Source organism: Lygodium microphyllum, chromosome 14 (assembly GCF_053477565.2).
Source record: "Lygodium microphyllum isolate KBCC chromosome 14, Lygodium_microphyllum_v1.1.10, whole genome shotgun sequence".
Classification (NCBI taxonomy): Eukaryota; Viridiplantae; Streptophyta; class Polypodiopsida; order Schizaeales; family Lygodiaceae; genus Lygodium; species Lygodium microphyllum.
Window position 1 is genome coordinate 10,654,182 of NC_141148.1, and position 24,218 is coordinate 10,678,399.

Consider the following 24,218-nt stretch of genomic DNA (forward strand, 5'->3'; position numbering starts at 1 on the left):
AACAACTAGGATTCCATGTTTCCAAGAAATGATTCAACTAAATTGGCTCAATAACGTGTTCTTGAGCCTTGCACTCTTATGTTTTGCCTTCCTTTGTAAGTTAAGAAAATTAGGTGCTTGCTCAATTGCAATCTGAATTCTTTTCCAATAACACAATCCTAATTTATTAAACTATGCATGTAATTCAAATTTACATATTTTAAAAAAATTTCTTACATCCAAAAAAAACCCCTGAAACAGCCTCAATCAAAAATAAAAGAACCATGGATGAAAAGCTTTTTATTGCTATATAGTGGAATGGCCTCATCAACTACAACTGATTTGGGTCTATGGCTAAAACACAAGCATCACCTATTGTTACTCATGTAAGGAATATCTAGGAAAATCAAGGGATTTTTAAAGGACTAAATGCTAAAACTGCTGACCACAGCAATAGCATAAGCATGGGCAAGGTGAGTCCAAATCTTCTACAGACCAATTATTATCTAGGATGCACAACTACTTCAATCTGAGGTTGTCACTTTTTTTCTTCGAATGGTTTGAGAGGAATTAAACTAGCTTTGTAGTTAGATACACTCCAGCACCACATAATTTCATCTCCCGTTTCCAGTCCCCCTCCCCTCAAAGCAAGGAGAGATGCAGAAAAAAGAAAGGAAAAGATGTCAAATGTGGCAAAGTAAGTAAAACCAAAATTCAATCAACTAAGTAATATAAGACCTTCTAAACCGGCTTATGAAAAGGTTATGATCATGAAGAAAGAGACTTTCAATTACAAGATCTTGAAAACATCACAAAAGTAGTGTTCAAATGCAACCACTCATTGTTAAGGAATTCATTTAAAGATAAAGCATCAAGGTACAACCTCTAGTTGTCCAGAAGCTTCTTTGTATTGACGCTTGGCTGCCATAGTCTGAAGTTGATCAACTGCTGATACTGCAAAAAGGAAATAATTCAATCAACAATTTTCCTTGCTAGAGAAAATCAAACAAGACTAATCACCCTACATTTGAGACTAACAATAAATCAGCTTACCAATCTTAACACCTAGCTCAACAAGATAAAATCTTTTGAGAAAACCTCCTTCCAAGCACACACCTCTCTCTCTCTCTCTCTCTCTCTTTCTCTCTCTCTCTCTCTCTCCGTAATGAGTAATTTTATATTAATCACAAAAAAAGTATAGTATATCTAGATTACAAAGTGCAAGTTGGCTCTAGGCAATCATGTATCAACCAAGTACAATGGATTCAAGATGTGCAACAAGACAAGAATACAAAAGGCGTCTTAGGACTAGAGAGACACAAAGGATCAAGAGTGGGATTTAGCTGCATGGACCTAGGCTTTAGTTGCCAATGTCTCCAATACACCATCTTCAAAGAAGTCCCCCAACACCGTTAAGGGATTGCATCGTTGATGTTCAAGCTGTGAAGAAGAAGGCCTATGAGCTAGGTGGGAGGAAGAACCTAGATACCTTCAATCCCATGGGGTGATGACTCTACTGGCAGCGTCAAAAGCCAACTAAGTTGGAGGGTCACACGCCCGCAGTGTTGATCGGGATGGTTGTTGATGTGGTTGTTGCTCTTTGGGGGGTGGCAATTCCTTGGTAACAATGGGGGCTCGAGCTGTAGGCGTATCCAAGGATTTATCTCTACGACGGGAATAAGTGTGGAGGGGGTCCTATGAAGAAGAAGGGGCCGCAAGCTTGGGTAGGACAAAAGTCTCCTTGGCCTTTCCTTTATTGCGTCAAGCTTCCGTCCACCCCTGGTTTTCCAAGTCTGAAGAAGGAGCGGGTCGCTTGCCTTTGGATTGACTAGGTTGAGCAATTTGTTGCTCAACAAAGTGAGAAGGAACGTTTTGGTCCCTATCCATAGGCTGATCTACCAAGGCACTCTTGTGATCTGGACATTCGCCCATAAAATGATCCAATTCGCCATATGAGAAACAATGGTCAAAAAAAAGTATCCCACTTGAGCTAAAACCAAAGAGGCCGCATGCCCGTACAATTGAGGCACGACCAGCTAGGTCGTTTCCTAGCAATATCCCACAACATGCGCAATCTGTTTTTGTTGCATGCCTTCAAGCTGGGAGGTACCAAAACATGGCCTTTGGCAGCCATTGCATCCTTGAGAAGGACCCAATAAAAAGTCCAGCAATTTTCCACTTCGAGCCATACCAAACAAGGTTGCTTTAGTAAAGATTGGAATTCTAGCAATGGACACCACGAGACAATATGCGACAACTCCTCCTCAAAGGAAAGGGGCTGCTTTTGGAGAAGGAGATTGTGAGTCATAACTGAAAGAAGAACAACCTCATAAAACCCATGCGGACCAGCAAAGATCTCCTCCATGCTATCAATCTGAAGAATAGAGGTCGGCCAATGGTGGATCTTGGCCAGCACTGGAATCTGACCCATAAAAGAAGAGAATGGCACCTCGCTCATGAAAGGCCGAAAAGGAGTGAAGAACCTCGTGAGTCGGCACTTCTATATCCAGAACCTCCTCCTCCACACAGGCAAGGATTGCTAGATGATTATGCTCCACATATTCTTCCAAGATGGAGTTCGCGAACACAAGTAGCTGCTCCCAATTCAGTTCTAGCAAATCCTATGAAAAGGAAGCCGCTTGAGCATACGAGCAAGGCAAAGGATCACCCATGTCAAGGACTTCAAGAGAAATGGTGAACTCATCATGAAGATGCTTGCTGCATTTGATAGATGGCAGAACATCAATAGGGGGTGATGCAATCTCCTCACTGCAAGTTACCATGTCTTCTTCTTCGGCTGCATCTTCTTCCACCTTCATATCTAGACTCGCAGCTTCAAGCAAGCGATCCATATCAGCCTGATCTAGGCCCTCCATGAAAGGGCAAGTCCATCAAATCATTCTCCCTTCATTGCCCATAGGCTGCCTTGACCCAACACATAGCAGGCAAAGGAGGCTCGCAAGATTGCTGTCATGAACAGTTTGGGACAGCCAAAAAGGAAGGGGCTATGCAGGAGTGTCGGCACCCAGCCACAGGCAGGGCAACCTGCATAGGGGATAGAAGGGCAGTGAGCAGTAAGGCAGCCTGCAGGGCAGCTCCATGCACAGACAGGAGAAAATGCTGCGAGAAGTGAGGCAAGGAAGCTCCCTGCACAGACAGGAGAACAATGCTGTGAACAGTGGGGCAGGGCAGCTCCCTTGACAGACAGGTCAATCCACAGCAACTCCCAGCAAATGAAGGGATGACAAATGGCTATAGGCACAAAACTCCAAGGCGAGTCATCAGGCAGCATCTGCTGATGCAGGACAGGCAGACGCACAAGCCAAACCCTAGGCAGCAGCGTCAGAAGCTTGGCACCATCCCAACACAACCTCTGTCCTCACTCCCTCCCCCTCCTCTCTCTCTCTCTCTCTCTCTCTCTCTCTCTCTCTCTCTCATATGACGAAGCTTAAATTAGACGAGTGAGTGAAGCCAAAAGGCTACCAAGACACAACACAAATATCCCCTTTTTTTTTTTGGCGGGGCCAAGTGGGGGGGAGAAGGAATGACACAAACAATATGTAGCCATGGAGCAGCCATTTCAGCAATCACCAAGTCCATGGAAGCCATGGAAACAATCTGACATTAGTAATCCTCAAACACAAGCCACATGACCATGGATACCCAAGGCCAAACCAAAAAAAAAAGGCATTACAGGTGCGCCAAAATTCTAAATGTGCCAAAAAGTAGTCTCTCTAATAAAAAGGAAGAGGCAAGGATGATCTGGATACAAAGCGGTCAAAGAAGACAACTTGTCCATGACCCAAGAATGGATGGCCATCCTGAGACATCCCCTAGGATCCAACTTGCACACAAGATACGACGCAAACCAGATCCACAAATAAAAGGTACTAGACATCAGACTCACCTCCGAGCCATAGAGCCAAATAGGATCAACCCCGAGCCTAAGAGCTACCAACACTCCAGGTCACGACCACATTCCAAGGGTTGGCATCCCATACCACTAGCCCACACCATCTCGATGTACGAATGTGTCAACCAATAGGCCAAAGTCCAAGAGTGGTGATCACACAATAAATGTACACAACAGGGGCCTTGAGCCCTATAAATAGGACTCGGCTGCCCAAACCCCAAAGTGCTCTTCGTGCATTCGCACTAAGTCACTACGTGACCAATGCTCCTAGCTCCCATCTAGATGTCCAAGGATGTAACGCGTCCGTTTTGCTAGGCGACCAAGGTCCACGCATAGGAAATAAAGCTCTAAAGTTGTCTCGCAACAAGGTACGAGATAAAGAGTGAATCAGGGTCTCCTCCCATGTAGTGCAAAAGATACAACAGCCATGGGAGATCTTGTGAGCACACACCATATCCCCAATGGGAAGACCCCCAATAAGCAACCTCCATACAAAAACTTTCCCTTGATAAGGAATCTTGGATTTCCATAGTTGAAGAAATCTATCCCACTACTTCCCTATGCTATCCTAAACATGCTATACTTTGTTGGCTTTGTCAATGCCCCATCTCTTATCCTTTACCATCTTAAAAAGTATGCCGTTGAAGCAACACTTGTAAGTTCAACCAAATCTGGTTGTAGCCTCTAGGTACCTGGAAGTACTCACATATTCAACAAAAAGAACAAAGGCACAACTGCCTAAGAATGACAGCATCACATGCTATCTACAACCTCAATCTAGCCATCTGATTAAATTTATCTTGTTGTGAGACTTTGTCAAGCCAATATAGTAGCTTGAAGTGGCCAGCACTTCCACCTATAATGAATTAGCCTCCTTTTGGAGATCAAGAGGATGCCAAACTATAAAGCGGAGAATCTCCTCCCAGGAGCCAATCAAATGAGTAAGGAGAAAAGACTATGAAATTTTAGTGAGGCTGCATCGAATTCAATGCATGCCACCAAGATACCTGAATAACCATTTCGACCATGGGACACACCAATCTCCTCAACAAAACATATCAGTCCAAGGATGACTCTACACACAGAGCCTACAAAAGAGCCAGTCTCAAACCTATCATATGGATCTTGACATCCAACAAAGCAACTCCACCCAACCATTTTGGAGTAGTAACATGTTGCCAAGATATCTACACCTAACCCAAACAATTCTCTTTCTTTTTCCACAACATAAAGTGAATGGGCTGCACCGTTTCCAAGAGAGACTTCCTAATATGACACCATATTGATCATAATGGATTGTGCCACTTTCAGCCAAACATGAAGAGGCCAGCCCTGAGATTTCCAATACATAAACATTTCATGAACTCAAGAGGACATCCAATCAAGCAAGGCCTGAGGAGCTACATCCACACCAATGGGATATCCCAACCACCAGATAATTTCGCCTTTAGTAACAACAGTCCCCCGCCAAGGCTGCACTGCTTGGACAAGCGGGAAAATGAGCAAGTAGGGCAGTAGGCGTGGCAGGGTGGTGGCAGTAACTGTGGCAATCAACCGAGTCATCAAATCAAATCAGGCACCACCTGCACAGCAATCAGCATCACATCAGCAATGCCAGATCTTAGGCATCACAATTGTCAAGTTTCACATCAGCAAGCATTAGATCAGTAGGTGTCAACAGCATGCTCCATCCTCCCCTTTTTTTTCTAACTGAAGCTTTCTTTGTTAATTAGTAGGTGCAATTTTCACCCTAGTTTTGGGCTTGCACTGATGCATTTGATCAGCATCAATCTTCAGAAAATGAAACTTGTTGAACCCCTGAGCACAAAAGTGTGCCCTACACCATCACGCATAGACAATGATTTGAAACTTGTATATAAGAAGCCACCTAGGACAATAATAAGCTTCTAATACAAACAATACGAAGAATGTTATGGCTGTAGTGTATCAACCTAGGGTTATCTACCAACAAACCATGCAGTTTTTTGCAATGACATTGAACTCCAAACCCTAGAAAGAAAATGCTATATATGTCTAACAACAAGGAAGGAAACAAAAGATGGCATGCAGTCTGCACACATGCAGTATAGAAGACACAATGGCACCTAGTACCCGCACATCTTGCATAACAACCATTCACACATGTCCTAGCTACTGCTGCGGACGTGCATTGGAAGGCACATCAGTTTGACATTAAAATACATTTCTTATGGTAACTTGACTAAGGAGGTTTATATCGGTCAACCTCCGGGCTTTTTTCTGAAACTGTGTGCCATATGTGTAAGGCTCTCTATGATCTCAGCAATCACCCTGTCAATAGTATGAAAAGATACATGTTTATCTGCTTTGCATTGGCTTTCAGAACAGCCACACAAAGCCTACACTTTATGTCCAGAAATATCAGGCAGATTTGCTCCTTTGATTTTATACATTAATGATATGCTGTCGACTGGCACTTCTACTCAGCAGATTGTTGGTCTTAAAACTGATTTGCAGAAATATTTTGTCATGCCTGATGTGGGATTATTGCATTAGTATCTTGGTGTACATTTTGTTCATGTTAAGTGGACCATCATGATGAGTAAATCCAAATATTTGGACAGCTTTTTCACCATTTTCAATTTGAGGATTGTAAGACGATATCAACACCTTTGGAGCCCAGCTTCTGTTTCCTCAAAGAATGACAAGGAACCTTTTGATACCACCCTACAACAGTAAGCAGTTGGACACCTGATTTATTCTGCACTCATCCTAGCATACAATATGCTATTAGTCAGCTGAGTACAGTCATGCATAAACCAAATACATAATGTTGGTAAGCAGCCAAGCATGCCTATCATTATCTAAGAGGCACTCAGGATTTAGGCCTCTTTTACAGACACTTGTTATGCATGCTTTCATGGACAATGGCAAGATGTTATGATAACAGAGTATCTCATAGTGGCAACCAATAGGCACTCAAGATTTAAGCCTCTTTTACAGGGAACTTGTCATGCATACTTCCATGGACAGTGGCAAGATGTAATGGCACCAGGGTGTCTCATAGTGGCAACCATCTTATGGTACTTCATGCATCTCTCGGTTCAGTAAGAAGCAGCCCACAACTGCTACATCCAGTTGTGAGGTTGAGAACAAGACAGCCTTTACAGAGGTGCTGTAGAGTATGTATGGCTACCGCATCAATTGACAGATATTGGCATCATTAAATCCATATCTTTATTGCATAGTCCTTTAAAAAACTGATCTTGATTGATTACTCTCAGTTTGTTCACCCCACTCTCCACACACACACACACACGCTCGCACAATATATACACACACGCACACATATACACACACATAAATTTAGTTCATAGTCCTTTTAAAAACCAATATTGATTGATTACTCTCATTTTGTTCACCCCGGCAAACCCCCCCCCCCCCCTCTCTCTCTCTCTCTCTCTCTCTCTCTCTCTCTCTCTCACATGAACACATATATATCCTCCCATAGAGAGACAATCATGTATAGACATGTGCATACAATCATCTCCTAGCATTATCTAGACTAATACACATGGCAATGTCACGCATCTTTTCATGATGGCTCTTTCAACAAAAAACTTTGGAGCCATCCACATTAATTTAGGCCTGATTCTTGTTTGGGATTGATATGCTACTTCTTGTATCATTGATGTCTTTCACTCTAGGTACACATGGCACATGTCCCTTCTAGTCCTTCTGGCGTGACCAACCTCTAGCACATGGGCATACCTTCAAGCTGGGAGGGGTTTTTTACCCATGCAACCTCCCTCTAAGGTGATGGTACTTTTGTACCTAGGTTTTGTACTTTTATTCTTTCCATTATTCAATCAATCAATTGTGACTTCCAGCTGCTCTCTCTCTCTCTCTCTCTCTCTCTCTCTCTCTCTCTCTCAGATGGACTATTTTGTGTGCTTTGCACACCCAACATACATGCATTGAAGCAGTTTTGTGAGCAGCAAGATCTATGGTCGACTTGGAAATGATGTTTGCATGTTTACATCATTATTAAACAAGCCAATATTCAACATGAGACCGAGAGCAGATCCAAGTGCGCCAAGAGGTCATGCATCATTCATGCACAATTCCATGAATTGCTCACAAAGAGATGGCTTTTTTGACACATTAGTCTCACCTTTGGCAACATCTTGCATATACTACTCTTGGTATTGGATGCACTTTTCCAACCTATGATATTTCTTCACTATATGTATACACTGTTGGGGGTAAAGGCACCTATGCCTAGTTGCCCGTGTATTAGTTACACTAGCAATAGCCGCACACCAATACATTGCCCATATATTAGTTACACTAGCAATACCCACATACTGGGACACCTGTACACTGTAGGTGGCAAACGTCAATCATTGTCACTTCATTCTTTATTCTTATAGTGACATTTGAATAAAGGGAAGGCCCGTCACACGTTGTGACTACTGGAGTTCCCACATCTTGTGTCTCTCGCTCTCTCTTGCTCTTGCTCCTTCCACCATAGCTCTTGCTTTCACTCCATGCCTCCACTTCAGGCCTCACTCCCTTCAACTAGTTTCACAACCATCTTCCCCAAGAGCTCAATCCCGACCCGTCATTGCTTCAACTTGTGGAGAATACCTTCAGCTCACAGTTTTAATGGCAGCCATGGCTCGGCTTGAAGCACTATATATTGTTGCTCATTTACTTCCCAACTCATAAAGGCATGTCTCACAGCTTCATTGAGCTCCCCCTTAGCCAACAATAAGCCCAGGACAGCAGGTGCAATTTGTGCTGACTGGGCTGCCCCCCTTCTTGCTCAAGTGTGCTTCATGCTACCTCATCTCCAACTCTTGGCATTGCTCCTAGCCTTGGGCAATGACTGGCATTGTACCCGACACCTTTGGCATGAGTTTGGGCATCAATTGGAGCTCTTGGGTTTGACCATTAGCTCACAGTTTATAACAGTTCGCTATGTTACAGTTCTGGATAGCCCTTCACTCATTGTCTAGAGGTCACATATGCTTCCCAACAAGGTGTCTATTTGATGTTAAATCATCTAAGGATGTTATGCCAATGTATTGGAATGCTATGGAACTGATTTGAGCACTCTTTTGCTCAGTTTTACAAAGGTTTTTTACTGCTATAATAACCAGGGCTGAAGCTTTTTTTACCAATGAAACATAGAATGAGGGAGTTTCGGAAAGGGGGGAAACGGAAACGGAAAAAACTGGAGTTTTGGAGTTTTGGCCAAATTTTGGAAATAAATACAGTATTATATGGGTATGTAAATATATCAATGCCTACAACAACATGTACCCAAATTTCATACAAAACTTTGAGTCTTCATGTCATATGATTGAAATCATGATTCATTACACATGTCACAACTCATGAGTGAAGATTGAGGAGTCAAGACTCAATGGTTGAAACTTAAGACAGCTTAACACAATTAAGACTCAATTTTCAAAACTTAAGACAACAAAATGAATTATAATTCATGACTCATGAATCATCTATGATCTAAAGAGCAGTGAAGACTGACATCAAGAACAATGGAGACTGAAATCAAGAACAATGGAACAAGAATCAAAATGCATAATAAATTAAATCAAGATACAATAATAAATGTAACTATGTCATGTGAATAATGTGTCAAAACTCCAAAGTCCAATGAGCACTGAGTATTGAGTACTAGTCTCTAGACTTTAGTAACTACTAAGTAATGTATCAACATTAATGAACAACTGCCAACTGTAGTCTGGACTCTACAATGCTAAACTGACTCCTGTACATCACAAGTCATGACTCATCCGGACTCTAAGGATCTATATACCATCTTGTCCAACTCCAAGAACCCTAATCGAGAAGTTGATGAAGCAGCCTCAACCTCAGCCTCAAACTTTGGCTCTGACTCTACCTGTGATGCACAACCACCTGTGGCCCTCGTTCTAACCATTCTCTGTACACAAGTCACACACACCGGTGCTGAAAGCTCCTCATAGAGCATAGAGTAGATATCCCACTCCACCTGTGGTATTTGCCAGATGTCACGTACCTTCTCTATATCAATCTTGTCAACATTCACCTATAAAGGTGAACAAGATAAAGATATATCATATGATAGAAGATTCAACATGTTCAATGTTTATACATATCACAATTTGCAATCCAACTTCCAAGCAATAAAATATTGATAAAAGTGAATAGTTAACAAATTCGACAAGTGGACATAAATACAACTAGTCCTATGGCTCCATGATAAGCTCTTAGCATAGACCAGTATACACTCAAAGGTCTATGTATAGGTTCCCACATAAAGAGGAGTCTACTTCATTCTTGAAGTATTATTATACTTAGACTCTTTGTCTAGATTGCCCATGGTTGTCTGTCTCCATGTTTCAAGCCATCCTCATACTCTATCTCCTCCTACGATAGTGACTTCTCTACCTACATACTCTTGTCATATATGCTAGGAACATTTCTTTCATCATACACTCGACCACGTCAAGGCATCAATGGCACAATATACCACTAATGACATTGTCGTGGGTTTGGGTATAAAGGCTCAGGGGACAAAGCGGTCCTCTCAAGAAACTAGAGATTGCAATGGCAAAACACTAAACGCTCCAGCTGGGCAGTTGTGAGCTTGTTTTTTTTTTAATGTAGAAGAGGACCCATGTGCCCCCGTTCCTCTCAGCAGCCTTGAACTACAATCTTGCGAGAGGACCCGAATGGCAATGCATTTCTATTCAAATTTAAAAGATTGAGTTTAAGTAATTGGTAATTTGCTAATATGCAAACTGCAAAATCAACATTTAAGTGGGCAATAGATTATAGAACATGTTACCTAGGTTGTATAATGTATTAGATAATGAAGATTCAAAATATAAAAGTCACCAATCGCATACCAAAATAGAAGCACAATTGTCGTATTTCTTCCACCAAGAGACAAGCTGAAGCTGTGTCTCTTAAAGCCTCGGCCAAAATGAAAAAAATGATTGCCGAATAGCAACAAATCATCCTCTACTCTCCTCATCATATCTGTATCATCCCCCATGAGGCGCCTCTCATGTATTCCATGAAGCCCTCCTCTAACTCCTCATCACTATTGTACTACTCCAAGGGGATGTAAGATATGTGTGACAGCATGGATTGGTTTATGGAACCAATTTCATCGTCCATTTCATACTGCACGAATCTCATCAACCCTTCAGAGTGAAGAATGATGGATCATAGATAAAATAAGTTAAAAACTTAAAAGTTAAAATAATGATTAATCATTAATCATTGAGGAGTCGTTAATACTAAATAATTATATGTGTAAAAGTTAAACAAAAACTTACTTGTCTTAGGAAAAAAAGCTATTGCAAAGCAAGGCCTCACCAATTTTATCCATATACTCATATAGAAGGACCCAAAGTACTCCCTCCATATCAGTGATACGCAATACAATGTAAACAAAAGTGAGACTTTTCACCAATGCCTCAACCTCAACCCACCAACTCTCATTTAAAATATTACACCTAAAAGCAAGAGCCTTTGGAGACTCTCTCTCACTCCATATGAGCCATTCTTGGCACACAATGGTCCATATCAAATTTAGACAACCCGTATCACGACGACCCCTATCAAACTCTCCAATATAATAAACATTTAAGCAAATCTAGTGATAGTGGGCTTCAATAGCTCAAGAGTACTATTGGCTCGAAACATGCTTGTGATGGATGGTGTCTTCTTCACAAATCTTAACATGCTTGTCGACGTCTTAAAAATGTTATCCATCCAATATATTTTTCCAGCATCTTCAATAAGCAAGTCAAATCAATGGGATGCACATGATGTTCATACTATGCTAGGAAACTCCTCCTTAAGCATATGTTTCATAGACACACAATTGCTTTCATTATCTGTCACCACCTGCACTACATTTTGGACTTCTACGTCCATAATGACCTATCGCATATGCTCCAAATTGAAAGCTCCTGTGATGGTAAGACCTAACGCAAAGGTATCAATGACCTTAATGAGCATGGTGCCTTTGCATCAAGACACCAAAACATTGTAAACATTCCTTCGGTGCATATCTGACCATCCATCGCATAATATTGTGCATCCATTTTTCACTCGTGTCTCCTTCAAAGGCTCCAATTGAGCCTCTATCGATGCTTTCGCCTTTCGAAGCTCCTGTGTACATAATGCATCTGCGGATGGGCCTTCCCACTTGCACCCTATTTGGCTCACTGTCCTAATCGTCTTCTTTCATTGATATATAGTGACCACATTGAAAGGGATAGCACACCGAATAGATAAGCATGTGAGTTCCCTAGTTACCTCCACAATTACTTGTCTCAAAGTCTTGCATGGACACTTGCACCATGCAAGGAGCCCTGCTACAGTGCTTAGTGTAGCCTGCAAGACTGAGGAGAGTCAAGAGTTGAGACCATCGCTATTTGAACCTGGCACCGCATTTTCTCCCTGGATAACGCACTATTCACTCTCTATTACATACAGCAATACGCCGAAACACAGGTCTACCTTTTCTGTTTCGCGTCTGAGACGGCCAATTTATTTCAACAGCCCCGAAATGCCATTTCAAAGTACTATGCAATGAAAGCATATGCCTACTACTTGTTGATGCTTCCCAAGCACTTTGGATGCTACCCTAGAATATACCATTGAACTTACATGCTTGGTTATGCTTCTAGATTGCTTTTGAGCTGAGATTGAAACTTTGAATCTTAACATTGATTATCATTCACTGTAATGTTTGGCTATTTCATGCTCTAATAAGAGCTTTGCGAGTTACTTGGATCAAATGCCCTCGGATATGTCAAACATAATAATCTTCGACCGGGCAAGTAGCCCAAGATAGCCATTAATTACTGTGTCCCGAACAAGGGCAAGAAGTATCAAGGTCCGAAGCTCAAGGGATACCCTCAGATTTCTTGCTAAATTGGGCAGGACTTGTCTATTTGGAAACACCGGTCGGGTGCACCATGAAAACAGACCCTAGAGACCCAATTAGAAGGTGGGAAGAGGGTATATTTGGTTAGGAGATGAGTAAAACACACAATAATTTTTCTTCTCTCTCTCACATTTGGTATCAGAGCTCGCAGGTTTCAAAAAAAAAAAAGAGATTTGGGGTTTTTTCGTTACGGCCACACAGGTGAGATTGTGTTGCAGTCACGAGAGCGCACAGGAGTAGGCAGCGTGAAGGCATCTCTACAACACACCACAAAAGACAGCGCAGCGTGAAAAGCCTCTTTCTCTGCAGGTGGCGGCACCCACCTGCAGAGAGCCTAGAGAGCCAATCACATGAGCCAGCAGCAGCCAATAGCACCACCAAGGCCAAGGCACACTACATCAGACAAGAGAGATCTCTCTCTTTTACTTAAGAGAATGACCATCTCTCCCTTTCACCTTTTATCCTTGGTAAATTCCTTGTGGTACAAAGCATGTGGGATAGAATCCCCTTTTTACCAAGCTTGTGAGCCCTCCATCCCCTTGTAAAAAAAGGGGTGATTTCTCCTCTTTCTGAGCACATTTTTTGAGATCTATAGCTTCTTGGCACGACATCCAAATTGCAAACCGATTTCACGAGCTTCGAGAATGATTTGAAGATAAGCTTCTGAAGTATTATCATCATCAATTGAGCTTGGGAGTACTTCCGAAATTTCGCGCCAAAGTGACCTCTGGAGGTGGACAAATTTTGGGATTTTTGGGCTCCAACGGACTCTGATTCAAGTGTTGTTAGTTCCTGTGGTTTTCTTGCATCGATGAGTATCAAATTTCAGCATATCTGACCTCTGCTTTGACTAGCGAGAACTGGCGAGGACATTTCGAATTGCTTTCGTGGTGCCAAGTACGCATTATCTCTACCTTTTGGGGCTTAAAATTCATTACTTTGAGTGCATCTATGTATGCTCGAGAGTGTGGATTCTGTGCATTTGGATGTTTATGCATGGTTTCAAAGAGGATTTGGTGACTTATTCAGCTTTGTACTTTTGTTCAAAATGTACAAAGAGGCTTGCTTTTGACATGTATGCTTCTTGTGGATAGTACTTGTGCGGAAACATAGCAGTTTTTTGAAAGTACGTCGTATTTACATTTTCCTTGCTTTTGTTGTTTTGAATTATTAATCCCAAAAAAAAACAATTAATAAATCATATCAGGCAGTGAAGATATGCCTTTGAACGACATTGATGTAGAGGAAGAACCTCTTATGCATGATGATGAGTTGCCCTCTTCATCTAGTGATGTGCATAATCATCTTTCTAGTTTGAAAGGCACTATGCAAGTTTTGCTTGGACAAATGCAAATTTTAACTCGAAATGCTTTGGATAAAGGCAAGAGACCTTTAGATGAGAGTTTACATGATCCATGTATGCCTGACACACAAGTTGTACATGACTCCTCCGTAGTCGTTCCTCCGTTGCCAGAAGCTAAGTGGCAGCTTAAAGACCTTAAGCCGCCTAAGTTCAATGGCACGGCGGCCCAAAGGATTGCAGATGCGGTGGAACAATGGCTCTCTAAATGGAAGCAGTGTTTTAAGTTACACCATATTCATGAGGATGCTTTAAAAATACAGCAAGCTACATATAATCTCCTTGATGCCACTCACCGTTGGTGGTGGAAAATTGAGCAGGATCATGCAAAGCCGTCTACTTGGATTGCATTTAAGACATTTTTTTATAATAATTTTGTCCCTCCACATGAGCGGACAAGGGCTCTAGATGCATGGTTCTTCATAGCTCAAAAGAGCTAATCTATCCAAGCATATGCGGACAAGTATAGAGAGATTCTGTTAAAGGTCCCTGAACATATTCCTGACTTTCTGCAAGTGCATAAATTTGTCATGGGCTTAAAAGAAACCTTAAGGCCACTTGTCAAGAAGAAGAGATGTAAAACCTTGAATGAGGCAGTGGAGCTTGCATTGATCCTTATGGGAAGGCCCAAAGATTTCCTTGGACTAGAGGTGCACGTCCTGTCTTTACTCCTGCAGTTGCATCTAGTGCTCCTTGTGCGAAGGACACTAGAGAGGTGCATATGATCAAGACGGTGTCAGGTACCAAGAGGAAGGTATCTGCTATGGCTAAGAGAGCCTACAATAAATCCATGCTCACTCCATAGCAAAGGGAGAAAGCAATGAGAGAAGGACTCTATTACGGATGCCTGGGGCAGTATAAATTTAAGGCTTATCCCAAGAAGGCAAGAGTCAGTGCTCAAATGGTGCTTAATCCAATGCACGATGTGGATAAGGCGAGAGATAACCTAGATGAGTCACCTCCACATGACTCTGGTTATCACGAACGGATCCTAGCCGTCACACTAACAAAGAAAGTACCAACTGTGCCCAATACAATCTTATTGCCTAAGGCACAAAAGGGGTACCAGTTTGCTGACATTGAGCTCATTATAATGAAAGGCATAGTGGCAGGATGCCCTATGTGTATTTTATTTGATACGGGCTCTTCACATAATGTTATTAGCTCTTATCTCGTCAAGAAGCTGAAGCTCAAGACTACCCCTTCAATTATAGTTATTCGGTAGAGCTAGCTGACGGGATGGGTACAAAGACATGGGATCAACAAGTTGTTGACCTCCCTGTATAGATCCAGTCCTATGACGACGGATTGGATTTTGAAATTACACAGCTTGCAAGATTCGACCTAGTGTTGAGCAAGCAGTGGCACGCAAAGAAAAGACCTATCATTGACTTCTCTTCTCATATTTATCAATTTGAGCACGAGGGCCAACGACTATTGATTCGCGGAGAACCAAATCTCCAAGAAGCGAAGATTCTCTCGATAATCAAGGCGCTCAAGATTGACTGTAAGTCTCTTTACTTTTGTTATATTTTAAATATTTCTAAATGTGTGTCAAAGGATGACACGGATAAAGGTGGAAGTTCCACAAGTATCCCTTTGGCCTTACCAAGGCGCTCAAGATTGACTGTAAGTCTCTTTACTTTTGTTATATTTTAAATATTTCTAAATGTGTGTCAAAGGATGACACGGATAAAGGTGGAAGTTCCACAAGTATCCCTTCGGCCTTATCAAGTAAAATAAGAGCCCAATTTTCTGATGTATTTAAATATAAACTACCTCTTGGTTTACCTGCTTATAGGAATGTGGAGCATGGGATTGAGCTCGTCCTAGGAGCTAATCCAATTGCTAGACCACCGTTCAAGATGGGTCTACAAGAGGAAAATGAAGTCCATAAGGCGGTGGATGAGTACTCGGGCAAAGGATTGCTTGGACCTAGCTTTTCATTCTTTGCAGTCCCTGTTTTACTTGTAAAAAAGAAAGATGGTTCTTTTCGAATGTGTGTAGACTACAGGGCTTTAAATAAAATAACTGTCAAGCATAGATATCCTATGCCTTGTATTGATGATCTCTTGGATGCTCTAGGTGGTGCTTCTATCTTTAGTAAGATTGATTTAAAAAGTGATTATCACTAGATTAGAGAAAGAGATGAAGATATTTTTAAAATTGCTTTTAGAACAAGATTTGGGCAATATGAGTATTTGATTATGTCTTTCGGTTTAACAAATGCTCCTGCTACTTTTATGATGTTAATGAATGATTTACTAAGACCATACATAGGCAAGTTCGTTGTAGATTTTACTGAAGATGTGCTTGTGTATAGTAAGAGTATCCATGAACATGAGTCACATTTGGTGATAGTCTATGAAGCTTTGCAAGAAGCAAAACTCTATGCTAACCCAGACAAGAGGATTCTATGTTTAGCAGAGAGAGAGTATTTAGGTCATGTATCTGCCGATGGGATCAAGATGGACCCCAAGAAGGCTGTTGTGATACTTAGCTGGCCGACGCCCCAAAATGAAACAATTTTTCGTTCCTTTTTGGGATTGTCAGGATTCTATAGGAGATTTATATACGCATACTCGTATATAGATGCTCCTATGACAAATTTGTTGTAAGCTATGGTGCCCTATGTGTGGACATCAGTGCAACAAGAAAGTTTTGAGGCTATGAAACAAGCAGTTTCTATTGCCCCTGTTCTCAAGATAGTTGATCCTGAGAAACCATTTGTTTTAGAAACAAATGCAAGTAGCATCGCAATAGGTGCAGTCCTTAGCCAAGAAGGCAGGCCTATAGCTTTTGAAAGTAATAAGCTTTCCCCAAGCCAACAGAATTGACCAGTTCATGAACAAGAGCTTTATGCTATTGTTCATTGACTCAAAGTTTGGTGACACTATTTATATGGTGCAGATTTTAAAGTTTATACAGATCACCATACCCTTAAGTATTTTTGTAGTCAACCAGATCTTCGAGGGCGCTAAGCTCAATGGGCTGAAATGATACAAGAATTTCATATGGAAATTCTATACAAGAAGAGTAAGGATAATGTTGTTGCTGATGCATTATCTCGTATTATGTATCAAATGAGCTTTACAATTTTAGAAAGCTCATTGCTTCAAGAAATAAAGGAAGCAGAGTTAGAGGACTCTTATATGGCAAAAATTTATCAGGCTGCCATAGAACGAGACTCTTTGATTAGGGATGGACCAGATACTTCTGTTTCATTACCTACTGTTATTTCTGATAAGGCAAGCTCATTTAAGAACCCTTCAATTGAGAATGGTTTTCTTAAACGAAAAGGCAAGATCTGTGTTCCTAGTGTACGGGAACTACGAAAGAAAGTTTTGTTTGATAACTATGATGTGCATTGTGCAGGACATCCTGGTATTGATAAGACCATACAGCTTGTTAGAAGGACATTTTGGTGGCTAAAGTTACCCAAGGATGTTTGCCAATATGTCCAACAATGCTTTCAATGTCAAGTTAATAAAGCAGAAAGGGTGAAGCCACCAAGTCTGCTAATGCCATTACAAATTCCATAATCTAATTGGAAAAGTATTTCCATGGATTTCATTGTCGGCTTACCTAGAACCTAGAGACAAAAAGACACTATCCTAGTGATAGTGGATCGCTTCAATAAAATGGCTCATTTTATAGCCACTCGCGAAAGTGTGGAAGCTGCACAAGTCACAGATTTGTTTATTGATCATGTGTTTAGGTTGCATGGTCTACCTACGTCCATTGTGTCTGATACGGATGTCAGGTTCACTGGTCATTTTTGGCATCATTTCTTTGGTCGTTTAAATGTCTTTAAACATGTCAAGTGGTGATCACCCAGAAACAGATGGTTAAACAGAAAGAGTCAATCACATACTAGAAGACATGCTGAGAGCATATGTATTTGATTAACAAACAAATTGGGATACGCATTTGTCTTTGTTAGAATTTGTGTATAACAACAGACCTCATCAGGCGACAAGTTTGTCTCCTTTTGAAATAAATTATGGAAAGAATCCAAGTTTTCCTAGTACAATAAGGTCAGATGAGAAATGCTTAACTGCGGCAAAATTTCCTACTAACATACAGGCTAATATTAAAATTGCTCAAGCCAACTTACAGCAAGCTGCTGATAGGGCTACGCATTTTGCAGATAAGAAAAGGTCGAGTAGGATCTTTGAATTAGGAGAAAAAGTTTTTCTCTAAGTACCAGCCAAGTCCTCTAGTTTATTGACTGGCAAATGTCCAAAGTTATCTCCAAGATATTGTGGTCCATGGAACTTCCTCCTCGATGCTGTGTTCATCCAATGTTTCATGTTAGCAAATTCACGTGATGATAATCTAATTGATGGTATGGTACCTTTGCAGGAACAGGATTCAATTGTTGACCACGGACCAAACAAGATACTAGATGAGAGAGAGAAACGGTTGCGTAATCATACTCTCCAAGAGTATCTAGTTGCCTAGAAGGGTCTACCTTACTGATACTACATGGGAATCAGAAGCTCTAATTCGACGACACTTCGCATCACTAATCATTGAGAACAATGATTTTTTTAAAGGGGGAGAGAATGTCACACATATTAACCTTCAGCCGGGCAAGTAGCCTAAGATAGCCATTAATTAGTATGTCCTGTGCAAGGGCAAGAAGTGCCAAGATCTGAAGCTCGGGGGATACCCTCAGATTTCTTGCTAAATTGGGCAGGACTTGTCTATTTGGGAACACCAGTTGGATGCACCACGAAAACAGGCCCTAGAGACCCAATTAGAAGGTGGGAAGAGGGTATATTTAGTTGGGAGATGAGTAAGACACACAAGAAATTTTCTTCTCTCTCTCACATAATAACCTTCAGCCGGGCAAGTAGCTCAAGACAGCCATTATGTCAGATAGGATATATGTGCTTGGATCTTGGATGTATAGATGTCTTCCACATGATGCTTTGATCTTTGTTTGCACGTCTATTCAGTTTTCATTTCAATGGGAGCCACTTCTTGACATTTGGATATTACATTGAGCTTTTGGTTACGCAATTGAGCTTGAGGATCTTACAGTGAGACCGTGGGACTTGATAACATGTATATGCTCTTGTCATGGTTTACATACGCAGTTGATGCTCAGTAGGCTGATTTGACATTCCTCCTAGGCTAGCACGTATCTCTGTCACGATGTTGTCAATGAAGTGTGCATCTTAATTGGTTACGTATTGAGCTTCTGTTACATTGCTCAATCCATTGTGCCTTCAATTCGTCTCTTCTATTACCCGTGAGACACTCTATGCATGATGGTTATGCCTATGTGATGTATCTCAATCTGACACACTGATTCCTTGACAATTCTCCGTGCTAGTCGCATATTCACTCACTGCTAGTTGGAGCTTTTCCCTGGCAGTTGCAATTTGTCTTATATCAATGATTGCCTATCTTTAGCATCGATTTCATACTGTTATACTTCATTTTTAGCATGCTATAATTGCAATTTATTGCACTTTCTATGCAAGCAATCACCCTCATTTCACAGTTCTTTGCATTGAGTTTGCGAATAGTTCATTCCTTGGTTAGTACCCCTTCTTCTCAGCTTGATTTGGCAGTGGTTTTAGGGTTGTTTGCAATAATTACAACAGTCTTCTTTAACAGTTTGTGCACTTGTTTGCCTTCATTATGACTAGTGGCTCGAGTGATAGTCCTATCTTTAATATTGACCGGTTGGATGGCACCAACTACAGCTACTGGAAGGCCCAAATCTGGCAAGTTTTAGTGCAAAAAATGCAGGCTGAGCCTTTGAAACATAAGGGTATCAAGCCCGAACTTATTGATGCAAAGGATTGGGCTGAATTAGATAAGCTATGTAAGTCCACCATCATATTATCCCTCTCTAAGCAATGTTCTATAATGTTGTCTCTGATGGAAAGTTCACATGGGAATTATGCGAAAAGATTCGCAATGTCTATGACAAGCAAAGCCCCGCTTCTTTGATGTATTGGCTAAAGCAACTCATAGACCTTTGCATGAAGGAGGGCACTTCTATGTCAACTCACTTAAATGAGTTTCGTTCCATTATCAATCATTTGTCTTCACACGGGATTGAATTCAAGGGCACTCTTCTTCCCTTGGTCCTCTTAGTTACACTACTTGAATCATGGAATATCTTTGGTACTCCTATGTATGTCAACATACCTATTGATGGGTTATAGTTGTTGCAAGATGTAGAAGGTACACTCTTGACTAAAGAGGTTAACAAAAAGAATATCGATGCTTCCCACCCAAGGTTGTCCACGTCCGATGGACAGGTCGACCCGTCCTATCCTGACCGTCTGCTGCATCCGGTCCCGTCCGCCGTAACCCATCCAAACCCGTCCGACTGCGCCCCTACCGTGACCCGTCCGGTTTCCTATGACCCGTCCGCCGACTGCGCCTTGCGGTGACCGTTACGCCACACGCGGGTCCTGACTCCCATACGCCTGGGCCTTGCGGCCAATAAAGTTGTAAACTCTCACTTTTTTTTACCGTTTTTAGATCCATTTTTCTTTTCTTTCTTACCTTTCTTTTCTTCTTTCTTTCATATTTTTCTCTCTTACATTTCTTTTCTTCTTTTCTTTATTACCTTTCTTTTTCTTCTTTTCTTTCTTGAATCTTCTCTATTCCTTTTTTGTTTCTCTCTATCTTTTCCTTCTCTCTATCTTTCCTTTCTTTCTCACAAAGGCTCAAGAGAAAAGATTAAAGATTAAAGTTTTAAACTAACAAGTTTAAAAACTCTCTCCTTTCCTCTCCCTCTCTCATGATTCAAATTTCATCCATCTCTCTCTCTCTCATATACACACAATGGATTATGGCACAATGCAACTCTCATCTCCCATGGATGATGGACCACCATTCAAATTTCCAAATTTGAAATCTCTCTCTCTCTCTCTCTCTCTCTCTCTCTCTCTCGTCAACCCTAAACCCCAAAGCACTCTCCCTTTCTATAAAATCTCCCCTCCCCCACCATCTCATTCATCCTTTCAAGTTCTCCACCCCTCCTACTCCTTTCAAGCTCTCCATCCTTCCTACTCTCTCAAGCTGTCTCTTTGAGTCCTCCCTTAACCTCTCAACCCTTCCAACCTCCTCCATCAAGATATACTCCCTCAAGCTCTCTACTCTTTTCACTCCTTTCTTCAATCATCTCACCCTCTACCCGTGACCCTCTAGGCTCTCTCTATACATCATCAATGGCACCCCCTCTCCATGAGGCTTTTCGCTTGCATTGTGCCTACATTGAACGAGTAGAGAAGAAATCCAACACTTGCAAGTGGCAATGCAAGTATTGCCCAAAGCTCCAAATCTCATCCATCACTCGCCTTCTCATCCACCTTTGCAAATTAGGAGGGGAAGCCACACCATGCCCCGGTATTCTCGACGATGTCTATGAAGATTGTTGTCGGAAATACTTGCCATTAAAGCCACACAAAGGCCTTTCAAGGGCAAGTGAGGAGGTAATCTCTTCCCATCACGAGGTCTCGGATGCGGAAGACGATCCCTCTCCAACTGTCTTGGTTTCCTCCATTGGAGGGGCCTCTTCTATCCCATCTAGAAAAAGCCATTCAAGTGGTGCACCTATGCCCAAGAGACAAGCCACTCTTGCCCAAGCAACGGGGCAAGTTTTCGGTCCTCTCTCCTTCTCAAGGAGAGGCAAAGGCAAGCGGAAATAGAGATTGCACGCACCATAATTGAGTACAATCTCTCTTTCCATATTCTCGAAGTGTCACAAACAATGATATGCTCTATCCTATCCGATGGATGGAGTGACAGGAAAAAAAAGGGGGATCATCAAAATCCTCGTCTCTTGCCTACTTGGCACATACTTCCTATGAGCAATGAATGCGGGCACAAGGGGAAGGAGAACCACGGGCTCGTTCATGTATCGGCACATACAGCAAGCTATCATTGAGGTAATGCTTCTAAATCCATTATTTTGTAATCTCTTCTTTTAACCTCCCAAATTTATTCTAATTTCATCGTGTATAATCTTGTAGATTGGGCTGCAAAATGTGGTGCAAGTTGTCACGGACAATGCCTCGAATTGTGCATCTATAGGGCAAAAACTTGAGACCGAGTTTCCATCCATAGTATGGACACCATGCACTACACATTGTCTAGATCTTCTAATGGAAGATATAGACAAGTTGGAGTGGGTGGTGAGGATTGTCAACGATGCTTGCACAATTGTTGGCTTTGTCAACTCCAAGGTCCGAGTTCTTGAAGTTGGAGTGGGTGGTGAGCGGACATTATCATTGCCGTCACTCCCATCTACAAGGTGCTTCACATGACGGAGAGGGCTACTATTGGCCTCCTCTATCATCTTATGGCGGATGCAATGAAGGATATACAATCATCAACCATCTTGGGTGGGGAGCCCTCTTCTTCATGGTATTGTTTTTATTTTATTTTTTTTAATGATTCATGCTTCTTTTTAGTTTTAGAATCTATATTTCATATTGTCTCACACTTTCTTTTCAAATTTCACCTCTAAATCTCTATCATCTTACATCTACTGTAGTGATATCTTGGATATCACCTAAAAGAGATGGCATTCTCTTTTTGACAAAGAAAAAATGGAAGTGGATGAAGTGACCCATACATAGGTTTGCGGCACTCTTGCATCCCGCCATCAAAAAACCCTCTCTCTTCATGGATGCCAATGTCCTTGCTGATCTTGATGCCTTTCTTCCAAAGGCTTTTGCAAAAGAGCACCATGGTACCTTCCTCCAAGAGCTCATTAATTATAACGATCAAAGGGACACCACTTTCACATCTACCATTTGTTGGAAGCGGGAATCGTTGGTGAAGCCCCTTTTTTTGTGAGAGTCATTTGGCTATCGATTGCCTCACCTCCAAAGAGTGGCCTTACGCATTCTTGCACAAGTTTGAAAATCCCTCTCTTTTTTTCATTTAATTCTAGTTAAACTTAACTTTTTCTTCACATGGTTTAGAATTGTTCGTCTGGTGCATGTGAGAGGAATTGGTCCGCCTATTCCCTCGTGCACACCAAAATTCGTAACAAGCTTAGCACACGACAATTAAAGCGACTAATTTATTGTCGCTCCAATTTACACATGCTACGCAATATGCATGAGATGTCTATGGCAAGACAGATCTCATATATCTAATTTTTGTACTTTTTAATTCATAACTTTATTCATAGATTATGAAATATATTTAAAGAAGTTTCATTTGTTTAATCCAAGTTTTTCATTCTTTAAATGTATAGATAAATGTGGATTCACTCAAGCTCTCCACTAGTACACTTAAAAGTGTGACTCACGAGAGAGACTTAGAGGAGAAGCAAATCTTTAGGGAGCTTTACTTAGAGCTCAAGAAGATAGACCGGCGGGTCTCTCGCACTCGTGCATGGCGTGCCCGTGTTATTATTCACCCTCGCGCTAGTAGCAATGGAACTTCCACTTTGGCGTCCACATCGGCAATCCGTGATACTTGTGGGGCCCTTAGATACTACATGAGGTGTGGGAGTGGCTCGAGAAGTACTCCTAGTTTGGCCTAGAAGGACATACCTACCACTGCCTCTCACCTAGAGCTTAGAGAGCCCGAGTATGATGACGAGGGCAATGTCATTAGTGAGGGTGATTTTATTGAGGAGGGTGATGGCTCCTCAAGCAGTGACGAGGATGCTTTCACCTTCGATGCCGAGAGTGATATGAGCACCTAGAGTAATCATGTATCTTGATTCGGATTGAGCCATGGATGATGGCTTTTATCTCAATCCATTTTTGTACACTTTTTGTATGAGATTGCACATTTGGCTCATAATAAAGTTATTAGTTTCATTATTCATGCTACATAGTACACTCTGGAGTCTTGTTTCTTGTTGGGTGTCTCTTAATAAAGGCAGTAGTTGTTTGACTGTCTGCAGATAATAATTATCCCCCATTTCATGGTATTTACGAATGCATAAATTGGCTTTCCTTACAAATCCAGTAAAAGGTTGACCATAAGGGGAACCCTTGGATAAATAATCTCTT

At 41.5% G+C, this 24,218-nt stretch overlaps 1 protein-coding gene and 1 pseudogene across 1 annotated transcript in view; one reads left to right on the top strand and one right to left on the bottom strand.

Annotated features, from left to right (window-relative positions):
- The window catches only part of HIT1 (Membrane trafficking VPS53 family protein), a 219,665-nt gene that overhangs the window by 132,828 nt on the left and 62,619 nt on the right, over positions 1-24,218 (bottom strand). The window contains exon 7 of the mRNA XM_087692356.1: positions 863-933. Within this exon, the coding sequence (XP_087548482.1) occupies positions 863-933 (71 nt within the window). The remainder of the gene's footprint in view (positions 1-862; positions 934-24,218) is intronic.
- On the top strand, positions 22,740-23,905 carry LOC148025319 (uncharacterized; annotated as a pseudogene).